Here is a 14,149-nt window from a genome sequence, read left to right on the forward strand (position 1 = left end):
CATATATACTTAGTATTATTCATTGATACACTTGATCGATTAAATACACTTGATATGTTTAAAGTACTGCTTATAAATTTGATACACTATTGATATATACTTGTAAACTTGATCGATATACTTGATAATGATACACTGAATTATATCATTCATATACTTAATAAATTTTGAAGAAAAAATGAAAATTACTTAGTAAGTATATCAAACAATTAATACATATAATATAAGTACATGGAACACTAATATACAAAACTAATACAAAGTAAAACCAAAACAAAACCGACTTAAAAAAATAAAATAAATTAAAATCATTAGAAATCAAATTCAACTCAAAATACACGTCGAAGAAAGTAGAGAAAAATCACAAACGAAATTAAATTACTATGATCAACAACCATTATATTTCATATTGCAATTAATGTACCATTGATATCCTATAATCAAGATTAAGACAAAAAAAAAAAAACAAAACAAATTGTTTTGGCCTTAAAAAGTATGAGAAGAAATAAAGGATGATTAGGGCACTAAAAAGAGGAGAAGAAATAAGTTATTGGAGGATAGTTTGAGAATAATAACAAATTTAAAATGTAGAGTATTTTAAAAAAGGGAAATTGTATTGGGTGGCACAATAAAAATCCAATTTAGCAATATTAGCACTAACATTTTTAATTTTGCAAATATAGCAACTTTTTAATTTTGGTTGACATTTCTTATTTTGTTTTTTTTATTATTTCAAAATTGCGCTTCTTTGGTGTTTTCTCTTCCTCTTTCATTTTTCTTTATTGTTCTCCTTCAATTTTCGTTTTCTTCTTCTCTTCTCTGTCGTTCTTCTTCACCATTTCTCATATTCACCTACTTCTCCTTCTCCTCGTCTTCTTCTGCCTCTTCTCCTCCATTCTTCTCCAACGTCCTTCTCTTCTCTCTTCAGTTTTGTTCTTTTAGATCTCCCTTTTCGTCGGCTTTTTTTTTATCATCTTCTCCTCGTCTTCTTCTCCTATTCTCCTCATTTTTTCTTCAAGAAAAACAAGAATTATGTATGTATGTCTTTCCCTTTTTTGAAGCCCTAATATTATTTTTGTGAATTGCTCATATATTATTTATTAAAATTAGGGCTACGATTAGTTCTTTCTCATCTCTTTGATTTGTTCCTAATATCTTTTATCGAAAGAAACTTCGTAGATCAGTTGGCTTTATTTAGTTACGTTCGGTTCTATTTTTTTTTAAATTTGTATCAGTTTTTTATATCAACGATATGATATACTTATATTATATGTATTAGTTGATTGATATACTTACTACGTGTTTTTTATTTTCCCAAAATTATTGCAGTTCATTATAGTTATGGTTAAATTGACAGTAATTGTTTTTCAGAGTGGTCAATGAGATGAGCAATATTACTACGTGGATTATATGTATTAGTTGATTGATATACTTACTACGTGTTTTTTATTTTCCCAAAATTATATCAGTTCATTATAGTTATGGTTAAATTGACAGTAATTGTTTTTCAGAGTGGTCAATGAGATGAGCAATATTACTACGTGGATTACAAAACAAATTGTGTTTTGATTGATTGAGTGATATCATCATTTGATTCTTTTGTGAACTTGATTCATACTGAAATTTAGGTTGAGTCATGTATTGAACTTTTAGTTTTAATTTGTTGACTATAGGCGATAATGATGTTCAACATGTTATTAAGATTGTAAACATACCATAACAACTGTATCGACAATACATAAAGTGTAGCATACTTAGTGCATCAGGTGTATTTAATTAATTGAGTGTATCAACAGTTTTGCAAGTGTATCAACAACATATCAAGTGTTCCAAACTAATAATATGTATCAATGAAGTTTAGCAAGTGATTAAGTGTATTACATCTATCAAATGTATTAGCAAACAAACAAGTGTATCAATGATATATAAAGTGTATCATTTTTAGTGCATCAAGTGTATTTAATTGATTAAGTGTATCAATAGTTGAGCAAGTGTATAAACAACATATCAAGTGTTTCAAACTAATAATATGTATCAACGAAGTTTAGCAAGTGATTAAGTGTATTAAATCTATCAAGTGTATCAGCAAACAATAACAAGTGTATCAACGATATATAACGTGTATCAATGATATATAAATTGTATCATTCTTAGTGCATCAAAGTGTATTTAATTGATTGAATATATCAACAGTTGAGCAACTGTATCAACAACATATCAAATGTATCAAACTAATAATATGTATCAATGAAGTTTAGCAAGTGATTAAGTGTATTAAATCTATCAAGTGTATCAGAAACCAATAACAAGTATATCATTCATAGTGTTTCAAATTCTTAGTGTTTCAAGTGTATTTAATTGATGGAGTGTATCAACAACATATCAAGTGTTTTAAACTAATAATATGTATCAGTGAAGTATTAGAGAGTACGAGCAGTACATCAAATCAAGTGTATCAATAGTATATATTGGTGTATTAACGGTATATATTGGTGTATCAACCGTATATATTGGTATCAGTAATGACTGAAAGGTAGCTTTGTAATTTCGTATTTTAAAATGTGGGTTGGGCTTCAATTTTGCTATTTTTGCAAATGTAAAAATGACGTGCTATGGGCCTAATTTATGATACTATAATTGTCATATTTGCAAGAGCTCCTTTAAAAAAATGAGAATTTTGTCATATTTGCAAAATTCTAAAAAAATGTGAAATATTTGTTATATCATATCCTTCAAAGGTTGCCGGCTGCAACTTCTCAAAATAGGATTATATTTGTAATTAATTTTAAAAATTTTGTCTTTCAAAATAAATTTTCTTTTCCATAAGTTTAGAATTTCAATTTTTGTTCTCTTTTATATGTATAAAAGTATTTTCAATTAGGAGTTCAAAAAACCCTATCAAGTCAACCTAACTCATACGGTTTAGATTGAGTTGTCAACAAATTTATGTTAGGTTGAGTTAAAAAAAAAGTAAGAATTTTGTGTTTTTGGGGTTCACCAAAAATAATTCAAACCAACTTGAACCAATTGAAACTTATTATTGATTTTTTCAAAATACATATTTTCTACTTATGGTTTTATTATATTTACTTATATTTATGGGTTTTTTAAAAATAATAAAAAACAAAGTATTTAGGCAAAATGTCATTACACACAATTGTGCATGATTCGTTAATATTTTGTCGGGTTTTTTTTACCATATTTTACAATTTTTCTTATCTTAATTTAATTTAATTTAATAATTTCTTTTATAATTTATTCTCTTACTAACTCTTAAAGTAATTTTTTAGATTAAAGAAATCCATAATATAATTTGAAATTAAGTTATAGATGTTAATTCATTAAATAAATCTTTTATATGTTAACAAAAACTTTTTGTCATCTTCCTTAATTAGTATGTAACAATCTACCGTCATATTGTAAATTCATACAATTTCCCCTTAACTATATATCAATTATGTACTAAAATATATGTATATATTAAGGGGAAAAAGAATATTATGGACACATTTCGAGCCCTAGCATAAAAAATTGAATTCCACGTGTACTTTATTTAGTTTCTTTATATAAGTTATCTAATTTGTAACATATAATATGATATAATAATGAGATACATATTTATAAAATAACTTAATATACATAGATGTATTTGAAAAACTATGCATAATATATAGTTTAATAGAAAAACGAGACTAGTTAAGGTGATATATTCTATTGTTCACATATATTTAAAAATAACCGGTCTAGATAATGATGCAAAATAAAAAGAATCTAAAACAAACAAAATGAACTATAATAAAAATAAGTCAAACCAAGGTAACAAAATTGCATTACAAAAGAGAATATTCATTTCTATTTACAACGTTGATTACAATTATATCCAAAACAGAATAAATACACCAAATAATACCACATGTCAAATGCAAAATAGCAAATAAGGACAGCAAGTATTGAAATAAATAGCCATTTAGCTTATCATTTTTTCCAATGAGTAGAGAGAAAAAACTATAAAATGAGAACTAAATAAGACATTTGTGGTAACAAGACAGTAGACCACCACGGGTCAACATTCAACTAACTATTAAAATGTATAGTGAGTCAAAAAAATTTACATCAATGCCCTAAACCAGAACCCCAGCTAATCAATATGTAGCCTAGCCTTTATTAAGGTTTAAGGTTTTTGAAATCAAATACAATAAGAGGGAAAAGGAGTGTAGAAAAAAGAAAAAAAGGAAAAAAAAAAAAACTGAAGAACTTTCCTTTTTGGTGTTGGCTGCAAGCAATGCAAATTGAGTATAAGGTGAGAGATCCCACAGATGAGGAGAATGGGTTAGCATCTTTGAGGGAAAACAATGACTGTGATGTATGTTAAAGGTATCCTATTGTCCTAATTCATGAACTTTCGACAGTTTGGCGCTTTACATAAACACGGGACTTTGAATTCATCAGGTTCATCCGGATCGAACAAATAATCGTACCTGTCAAATCCAAACATCATTCTTTTATTTAGAATCAATCAAACTCCAACAAAGAGCGAGCATGTGCATGTGTGCATGTACATACGTACGAAAGAAAGAGAGAGAGAGAGAGAGACGTTAGCTCTTCGCCAGCAGGCACATTAGCCTTGGCAATAAGTACAATCCGACTTTCGTCGTCGCCCACACTCATGATCCTTGCGTAGCAGTTTGGCATACACTGCACAGAATTTTGAGACAGAAATGTGGTAAACATAAACGAAACAGTAAACAAGACATGAATCCCTCTAAACTCAAGCATTAGCCAAATCTAGCAAAAGTTAATTAAGCTAAGCTGAAATGACTTACTGAATGGTTGATCAAGCGTGCAATATTTCCTTTGTCGGTGGCATCAACAACTACTTCTTCACTGATCTTAAAAAGCTGCCAAAAATATCACAAGTCGACAACAGTGTAAGTTGATGTCTGGATCAAAATTTGGTATAGCCTACATTTGTGAAGCTCTAGATTATAAGATAAAAACTTAGGTTTGTGTATTCTATATTTAATTTGTAAGACTCGGTAGAGAAAGGTTAAGTAATTAAGTTCACCCCTAAACTATACAAATTAAGCTTGTGAACCAAATGCTCCTTACAAGTCAGAATAATAATTGCTAGCGATCTAAATTTTTTTCTCATGGTGATATGGTGCTGGTAGAATGGTTAGACTCATAACAGTGTCTTTCAGAACAAATTTCAAATAGCATAAATATCATTAAGTGCTAATTTGAAATTGATAGATGAAGGAAGAATCAACATACATAGCAGTCTTTGCCCGCCAATCTGTACTGCGCCTCCCTTAGATCAGCAACAGTACGCCGGACTTGTTCACCACGATATTCAAGAACCTGAAAAAAAGAGAAAAGGGGGTTGGACATCAGTCCAAACATGTAGTGAACATGTATGCCATTATCATGTTAACAGGCGTTTCGACAAGTGGGATGGGAGATTCAAATATATAGCTATCTATGGCTTTTTCATTGTGGGCATATCTAGTTAAGCTCATATTGACAACCATCATGTTAAGAGACTAAAGAGATCCAATTTACACTACACAAATAATCACACCAACTATTGGTATGCACAAAGATACATCATTCATCTATCTATAAATTTTGCATTCTTTCTTACAATAGGATCTGATTGAGCATGCCAATACGTCTCATTTTAAATAATGTTTAGTAGTTGATGACAAAGAAATGACTCATAATTAAGTGCAAGAGCACACACTCATAACAAACCAATGCATGGGCTTATTATCAATTAGCATCACTAGAAGGCATCTAAGTTATATGGCTCTATACCATTTCTCCTTCTTGAATGTTTCTACGTGCAAAAAGCCCCCATCCATGTATACCAGATCTACCAAAGCACACCCGATCGTGCTCTGTTCTCTGGAATCACAAAGATATGAGAAGAATGTCGGATATATCAAACAAGTAAGCTTTCGGTTGTCAGAAATGAGAAGGAATTACCTGTAAGTGGTACAATCGATCCCGAAATGAGGAAAAGATCTTTGGTTCCTCTACCATTGGTAACTGTAATGCAACAAAAGAAGTAAATATCATCTTGTTCTAAGTGGAACGGGGAGAAGAACTTCCTTATATACTTAAAATAAGGATGAAATTTACGTTGAATGTGTTAAGACTCCGTATTTCTTTTAAAGGATGATGGCATGGCCCCATCACTTTGTGAATAACTGCTCCCTCAACCGTCCTCTAACAATAAGAAAAGTAGTAGAAAGAAGCATAAGGCAGTGTACCGTATCATATAAGTAACTAAGAGAATGTCACTATAAGAAACTATAAGTACACAAAATAAACAAGAAAGGAGCTCAACAACCGAAGACCTGGAATTTATTGATGCAAAACACATCACATTCAATTCGCCCAAAATTTTCACCTTTATAATTATTTTAACTGAATCCAGCTTTACAATTTTCTCATTTCGCCCATGATTTCAGCCTCCATATCTCATCTAGAGGACCAAGTACCTTTTTTTTTTATTAGTACAACCACTATTTTCTTTTGGATAAGAAATAATTCGATTGACAAATGGAATATCCAAAGAACTAAAAGACAAGTTGCAAAATTAAATTTCTTCAAAATCACGAGTTCAAGTTTTCTAGAAATGAAAATTTCAAGCAATCGAACAGTATATATAGAAATGCAGAACATGGACTACCTTCTTCACACTGGTTGATCTTTTATAAACCTGACACCTTGCAGCAGAAAATGGCTCAAGTTCAGAAGCTTCGGACACTTCTTCTATTTCCTTTCTGTTAGATGAAATTAACCTTGAACCAGCTCTCTTCTTATTTTGAAGAAGGCTTTTAGTAGAAAATACCCCAAGTGGAGTCTGTATGATTAGAACAGTATCCGGATTGGGAGCCCTAAACCAAGGTGAAATGATGAAAATTTACATAAAACGTGATCAGAAACCAACCTTCATGGAGGTAACAACATGAGATTTTCCCTATAATTCAAAATCAGAAAGCAATACCTATGATAAGCACAATAAGATACCATTTTGGTGATTTGTCTACCATTCTTCTCCAGGCAGTGCAACTGGGAAAGCACAAACAATTAGCTGTATAGGACTTCTTTTTTTTTTTTTTTTTGTGGGGGGGGGGGGGGGGGGGGGGGGGGTTGCAAAGGCACAAACTAAACTTATACTTGGAGAAAGAAACCCAAAATGGTTTACAAAACTGTAAGTCAAAAAATTAACAACTTCATGCATAAACTTTTGACACTGAAAGACCAGAAAGAGAAGATGCATACAAAAACTTTAGAGGGAAAAAATTCTGCAGAACGTAGGAGATGATGCTCTTAGATCAATCAGCGGCATAAACTTGGGAAACACAAATAAATTTGCAGTAGGAGGCTAGTGCACTTAGAAATATTCAATGACAAAAATTGAGGACAATTTATTTCAACTATCTACAACAAAACAAATTCAGAAATAGGATAAAGAGTACTGAGGTAGGTAAGGTAACCATCAGCACTGAAACTTAAACATATCAAGCTTTTAAGGGTATTTTACCGTCAGTTTACATGATTAAGAAAAACAAGTGAAAGCACAATAAAGAGTACCTCCATGCAATAGCCTGCTCTTGATGCACACATAGCATGATAGTAAGTAGAACACTTGCAGCATTGCATGCATGAACCATGAATTTGCTTACAGATAACACAAATCTGGAATTCATGAAGACGGTATTTAGTGATAGGGAAAATTAAAAGAAAAAGAAATGCTTAGCAGGAACATTTGAAAAGAACAATTGAAAATTATAAACATCGAACCTTTACAAAAGAATTGGACGGAATGCTCAAGATACCAAGAGCAGGTTCCATTTTCTCATCACTGGCGAAAGAGACTTCGGGTCTGAACCAAGCACAGGTAACATGAACCCATAGTGTGTCGACATCAGTGGGCTTCAAGGCACCACCTATGATATGAAATTATCAGCAGGAGGGCAAGATAACAGTTATTATAACTTATAAGATCTATTCAAAATGATAGCCAGATAATCACAAAACTATTCAGCCAATTGATCGGCCAGGAAGAGTTCTAGTCTGATGTAAAGAACATAATAACAGCAATCAAATCGAAAACTAATTTGATCCGCAAAATGAAGAAAACAAAACCTTTTACTGGACAGAGGCAACATTCCCGCTTAACATCAGGAGTTTCACAAACTTTACAGACCCAAGTTGTTATATCCCGAACATTTCTAGCTCCGTAGCATTCTTGATGAACTGCTATCTGACATCTGATAGATTAGTTTCCACAAAACCGTTAGTGAAAATATATTTACAGAAACAGACTTGTTTTGAACAGAGTTCTAAGAAAAAAAGTTATTACAGAAGTCTGAATAAACAAACAATATCTAAAATGAAAAGGAATATGCTGGAGAAATTTCAGTAGGCAGTCACTTAGCATCAAGGGAGATGGAGCTGTTATAGTAAAAACATAGAGACCAAAGGGCTTGACCAAATATTAAAAATTTATTTAATATCAAACTCCCAAATTTCCAAAATCTCAGAGTTACAGAAAGTATGGGTCTTATTATTTTTACCCAATATAGCATTTTAATACAGGTTATAAGAAAAATAATCATTTTTCCCAATACCTGTTGCAGATAATAATCTTATTGTAGTCCCAATCTTCAACCCATCTACAAACAGCACATCTCTCTGTCGTCCACTTTGCATAAACAGGTTCATATTTCTCTGAGACAGCAAGAATGATGATGTTAGTTTGGGTTATCAACACTTGGTATGCTACTGTGGCACTAAACACACTATATTTCCCCAGCAAAGAATATTACATCTCAAAACGAGGAGCAAATAAAAATTCAGGTATACCCTGCAGAAAAGCGAGCAACTTTTGCCTCCGTTCTTTCATGGAAGGCCGTTTAGGGTGCTTGACAGAAACAACATTTGCATGATACTCAGCTACTTGGAGCATCTGCAGGTCAAGTATTACAACATTCGTTTTAATCTATGAAACAAGGTTACTCATGCTGAAAACCAGGAACCAAGAGGAAGACTTGGTACCTCCCAATATGAGATTTGGAAGTAAAGATGCAAGCAAAATGCAGCTACTAGTGAATAAACTAGACTAGGATAGAATGAAATTCTTTCCAACATATCTGACCAAATTTGTAGTATCAAGAAATTTCGATACAAGTATTCATTGAATAGTTCAGATAGCTAAAACCTAGTGCGAGTAGAACAATCAAGTACTACTTATTGTACTTTTTTTTTCCTTTTTATAAGAACTGCTTATTTTACTGTTATGAATCTATTATGGTCCCCTGAACGTCATATGGGAGGCCATAAGCAATGTGCATGAGTGAAATGAAGAGTCACACTTACCCATTGTTCTAGAGATAGCATGGAACCTTTTACCCTCACACTGGTCTTCCAATTCCTTGACTTAGATCCAGTATGCCGTTCCCACTCACTAAGTGCTTGTTTTTCTGTACCACAAGAACCACACTTGCACACAACCCTGCAAAGAAACAGAAAAGTGAACTTGCATTATGTTAGCCTACAGAACAGAGAGAGAGAGAGAAGACTATAAGCTTACAGGTGAAGGCTTGGAAAATAAATGCCTTCCACACCATTGCAGAGTACAGTAACTTTGTTAGCACGAACCACTCCATCATTACTTGTCTTCCCTCTGTAAGGAAAACTAACAATCATCAGAACTTATGCATTCAGAACCTATCTATTTCAGTATCAAAAAATTAAAACAAAATAAAAGCTACTTTGAATTACTTGATTTTGGGTCGCCATTTTTCTGAGTCTGATAGTTCAAAATCAAATTTTGCTTTGCACGTAGGGCAGAAATAATCAGTACTTCCCAGATCCTGAATAAACAAAATTACTTAGCTGTCAAAGATCTCTCACAGAGCAAGAGAGAGAGAGCATAGCGAACAAACCTTGAACAGGTTGCTTGAAATTTTGTCACACTCTGCATGCACCCATACTTTACAACCATCACAACGAACCTATCACACATAAGGTTTGGAAAAAATTAGATTGACTTTATCTTTAATTACAGTGATAAAAGTCAAATCCATAGTATGGCAGCATGTTCACGCACCCAACTACCACTATCTGAATGATTCCAAATCTTTTTGCATATGCCACAATAATGCTTTGAATTCGTTAACTGCAGATATAGTATAATTCACTATTAGCACATGGACACCACAAATTTATAAATTTGAATTTAATGGCAATATAGCTGGTAGAAAATTCAAAGTCAAAAGAAACCATTCCAACAAATGTGTATCATACAAACCCTTGTGCATGGTTTACATAAAAACTGGGTTCCAGGAGGTGAAGTCCTCATTTTCTTCACCAATTTTACAGGAAGTGCTTGGCCACATCCCTCACAATGCCGTCCATCTTTCTTCTTTGCATACATTTCCTGCATATTATCAATTAACTTGTTGAAGTACAATCGAGGGGGAGCAAACTCAATCATCCACTGACCAAAGAAGAAGGTGCACATTCTTAAACTAATTACAATTTAAGTAAAAGCAATAGAATGTACCTTTCAATGAAAAGGAAATGGCTAGACGCCCATAAAAGCCAAAAGATTCACTAAAAATCCCTCCAATTGACACCAACCAAAAGACAAATCATAGTTACAAAAACTCCCATCAAGATAGTTCCAACTAGAGGAAACCAAAATAATGTTTATCCAAACAAAACTAAAATCCTTGTCCACTCCTAGTAAATCTTCTCTATCTTCCAAGACTTCCCCAAGGAAAGATCAAACCTCATCAGGGAAAAAAATCGTGGGTTTTTCATAAGATTCTGCAAAGAACTAAAATGTAAAAGCTCCATCTCAAATCAGGGGAAGGTACAGCCTGCTCGTCCCTCCAAAATTATCTGAAGAATTCAAGTATAACTAGAAAGTTCTCCAAGTTCCTAGAACAGCTAGAAAGCCAACCCAAGATCACCCAATTGCTTGAAAAGAACAAAGTATGATCACTCTACAACTTTGATAATCTAGCTCTTCTACTTCCATACAGTATTCTCTTGCTAAGATGCATCTTCTGGGTAGTGCTAACTTCCTATGGAGATTGGCATACCCTCCCCTCTCACCCCCATTATACTTGTATTGTTGCTTGTATGCTCAATCTCTCATTATGGAACAAATATTTGAATTCTATTTTCACAGTAGAGAACAACAGAACACACTGCTTAATAGATTCTTCATAAAATTTCTGTTCTTTTTTGAGGTTGCAACTTTTCTCACACTTGTAAGGAGTATATTTACATCAATCGAGTATCAGACCCAAAAACAAAGCATGCAAGTTTTGAATTGGTTCCTTTCTGTATATACTTCAACTTCACCTTACACAGATAAGAAACAAAATAATTGTGCCAGAAGTTTATAGTCCAAACAGTTGGGTGAGGGAAGAGTCCAAAGTTATAAAACTGTTTAGGATCAATATGGATTGGTTTATTTTAAATTTAATTTTCCTCAGCATCTATCGAATGCAATTGAAGAAGTTTCCTCTACCCTGAACCCCCTCCTCTTTTTGGTTAACATTCAATGTCTCTCGTGTGTGTAAGAATACAGTTAATGGAGGAAATGAAATAGCAGTAGTACCATAATGCAACTAGTCCGCTTAGGAGGAGAATGACAATCAGGATCCTGGTTAGAACCAGTAGCTTCCTGAGTTCCTCGGAAAAGAAATTCATCAGCAATCGTATTTCCAGCTGCCATATTAATATCTGCAATCAATTTCTCTGTGAACCCACGTTCTGCCAAAAATGCTTCCTCTATTGCAATCTGGAACTCGTTGGATTTGCATCTATCCAATTCTGGCTGTCCTTGGAACCTAGTAAATGAAAACTTCGGCTGAGCAAAGGGTTCAGAATGAAATGTACTAACAATAATTGAAGAGCTATACCTGTCTACAAAATCCATAAATGGAAAGATCATCCCCCGCCTCACCCATGCATAATCCTGCTCATGATCATTCAAAATTTCACAACAGAGAGCCACATTCTTCCATAAATAGAAACAGAAGGGTCTATAAATATTTTTCCCCCTAAAAAAGAAAACTTCTACTTCATTATTCATACGTACCCTTTGATTTTCGTTCCCTCCAAAGAACATAATGCAAGCTGCATCTGGAACACAAGCTCTCAAAACTAATTCAGGTGCTTGAGTTATGGGATCAATGACAATGGCAGGCCAAAAAGGTTCCTTCCTCCCTGCCTTTGCCCATACAATATCACCTGAATAGAAGTCTTCAGGTCCATATAAACCATCCTTTGGTTTAGTTTCTTTTGGGCTTCCATCTTCACCAATTACATGAACTGGGAACTTCTCATCTTCAACAACAGTCTCGTGTACGGAGGTTAATGAACTGCGGGAGCTCGAATATTTCCTGAAGTCGAAATTCTTGAACTCCATACCCGCCGGTTCATCTTCCTCCTCTTCACACAATGCCGGACACTTGACAAACTTGAAACCCAATTTATCACAGTTTTGTACTTTCTTGGTAGTCCCATTACAAATTCTAGGAGTCTTGAAACTGAATTTCTCCTTCTTACATTTGAATTCCTCATCGAGATTGTACTCGCGCAAGCTAGTCTTGCTGTCTTTCCTCCAATTCTCAATAACAGAATCGTTAAACCGAGAAGGAAGTACCTGAACCCGTCCTCTTGAAGTCCTCACAAGCGGCGGTCGTGGGACCTCGGCCGGTCTCTTCGTAGCTTCTCTTGCTAATGATTCCCGGCTATTCGACTTCGACTCCATTTCCATGGCGGAACAAGAAATCTGTGTACACCACGACGCTGTAATCCCTTTGTTGTTGGTGCCAAGAATGTCGTGAAGCTTCAAAGGGATGATTCCAGCCGCAACCTCGCCAAGAAGATTAAGTGGGTAATAACTGTTTAGCTTTCTCTTCTTCCTCGCCGCCGAGGTTTCATCGTCTTCACCAACCGAGTCGCCGTGTTTACACCGTTTCAGATTCGGCATTTGGGTTTTCAGATTGCGCTTGATTATCATCTTTTTTCTGAATGATAAACCAATTTCACTTCATAAATCTTCAACCCCTTAATGCCAATTCGAAAATTTACATTCACAGTAGAAACCCCAACTCCTCAAATTCACATAAAACCCTCTTTTCCTCAAATTCGACCAAGAACAGAGCAATGGAAAAACAATTGAACAGTGAAAACACAACTCGAAAACGACAGGTAGGGGAAAAAGAAAAACCAAAATCCAAACACCAAAATCAAAAAAGGGAAATTGGGTCTTACACAAAGAGATAAAAAAGAAACTAAACAATCGAATTCCCAGACCCTGAAATGAATAGGGATCTGTTCGACGAAACTCCCCTTTCTCTCTCTAAACTGGGTCAGAGCACAGAAAAGAAAGAAAGCCAGACAGAGAGAGATAGAGAGAGAGAGCGAGGGATAATATTTAATAATAATTACTCCACAAATACCATTCTAATTCTAAATAAATTATACTCTGTTTCTTTTTGGTTTCTCAAAATAATCCTTTCGAATGAGAAAAACAAAGAAGGCTGGTGACAGACACAATCTATATGGGAAGAGAGAGACACAAACATGAGTCGGCGTTGGCTTGGCTTATCAATGTGATTTCATTTTCATTTGCTTTCTTCTAAATTTTTCAATATGACTCTAATGATTTCAAACCAAATTTCTTTTCTTCTACTCAAAAACCCACAATTGCTTTCCATTTTTCTTCATTTCTCAACAAATTTTTTTAACCAATTTCTATTTGTTTTTGTGTTTGATGCAGAGTGAGAAAGAGAAAGATATAGAGAAAGAGATTTTATGGTGTTTGCCAACTTCATATGATCTAAAAATAAAAACAAAAACTTTGCCATTTTGTTCTTACATACAGACCAAAAGAATGTTGAAACATCAAATGAATATGAGCCAAGTTGTCCTAAAGTCCACAACTTTATTAGCTTCATGGATTGAATCAATAATGGGTCGGTTTCAAAATTTTGAAAAAAGTTATTGGTTTGAGAATTCTTTTTGTTATCCTCCAATTTAAGAACTTGCCGGAACAGATAGAGACAGGAAAAATGGTGAGTGTTTGATGGTTCTCTCTTCTCTTTTG

The 14,149-nt window shown here is 33.7% G+C and overlaps 1 protein-coding gene across 4 annotated transcripts; it reads right to left on the reverse strand.

Annotated features, from left to right (window-relative positions):
* Positions 1 to 4,031: 4,031 nt before the first annotated feature.
* Positions 4,032 to 13,744, reverse strand: LOC103504131 (histone-lysine N-methyltransferase ATX4). 4 transcript variants are annotated; one of them, XM_017048151.2, is made up of 23 exons: positions 12,134 to 13,732; positions 11,955 to 12,010; positions 11,651 to 11,882; positions 10,328 to 10,456; positions 10,127 to 10,195; positions 9,963 to 10,031; positions 9,799 to 9,890; positions 9,608 to 9,712; positions 9,394 to 9,529; positions 8,881 to 8,983; positions 8,646 to 8,745; positions 8,161 to 8,285; positions 7,816 to 7,961; positions 7,606 to 7,710; positions 7,016 to 7,080; positions 6,698 to 6,905; positions 6,145 to 6,231; positions 5,989 to 6,051; positions 5,818 to 5,907; positions 5,275 to 5,361; positions 4,824 to 4,898; positions 4,595 to 4,695; positions 4,032 to 4,478 (listed from the first exon to the last, which is right to left on the reverse strand). In XM_017048151.2, the coding sequence occupies exons 1-23, from the start codon at positions 13,058 to 13,060 to the stop codon at positions 4,388 to 4,390; spliced, it is 3,261 nt and encodes a 1,086-aa protein (XP_016903640.1). In that variant the 5' UTR covers positions 13,061 to 13,732; the 3' UTR covers positions 4,032 to 4,387. The 4 variants fall into 4 exon arrangements, with proteins under 4 accessions (XP_016903640.1, XP_008466814.1, XP_016903641.1 ...); XM_008468592.3 differs by having other exon boundaries at positions 9,608 to 9,700; positions 12,134 to 13,730; XM_017048152.2 differs by lacking the exon at positions 5,818 to 5,907 and having other exon boundaries at positions 12,134 to 13,738.
* Between the last annotated feature and the right edge of the window lie 405 nt (positions 13,745 to 14,149).

The sequence above is a fragment of the Cucumis melo genome, chromosome 6 (genome assembly GCF_025177605.1).
Source record: "Cucumis melo cultivar AY chromosome 6, USDA_Cmelo_AY_1.0, whole genome shotgun sequence".
NCBI classification, from domain to species: Eukaryota; Viridiplantae; Streptophyta; class Magnoliopsida; order Cucurbitales; family Cucurbitaceae; genus Cucumis; species Cucumis melo.

Excerpts from the sequence above, each read along its gene's own strand:
- LOC103504131 (XM_017048151.2), bottom strand. The coding sequence starts at position 13,060 with ATGATAATCAAGCGCAATCTGAAAACCCAAATGCCGAATCTGAAACGG. Across the intron at positions 6,906-7,015 it reads TCTTATTGTGCTTATCATAG|GGCTCCCAATCCGGATACTG; the intron begins GTATTGCTTTCT and ends ACCTTGGTTTAG. Across the intron at positions 4,479-4,594 it reads CCTGCTGGCGAAGAGCTAAC|GTACGATTATTTGTTCGATC; the intron begins GTCTCTCTCTCT and ends TGGATTTGACAG.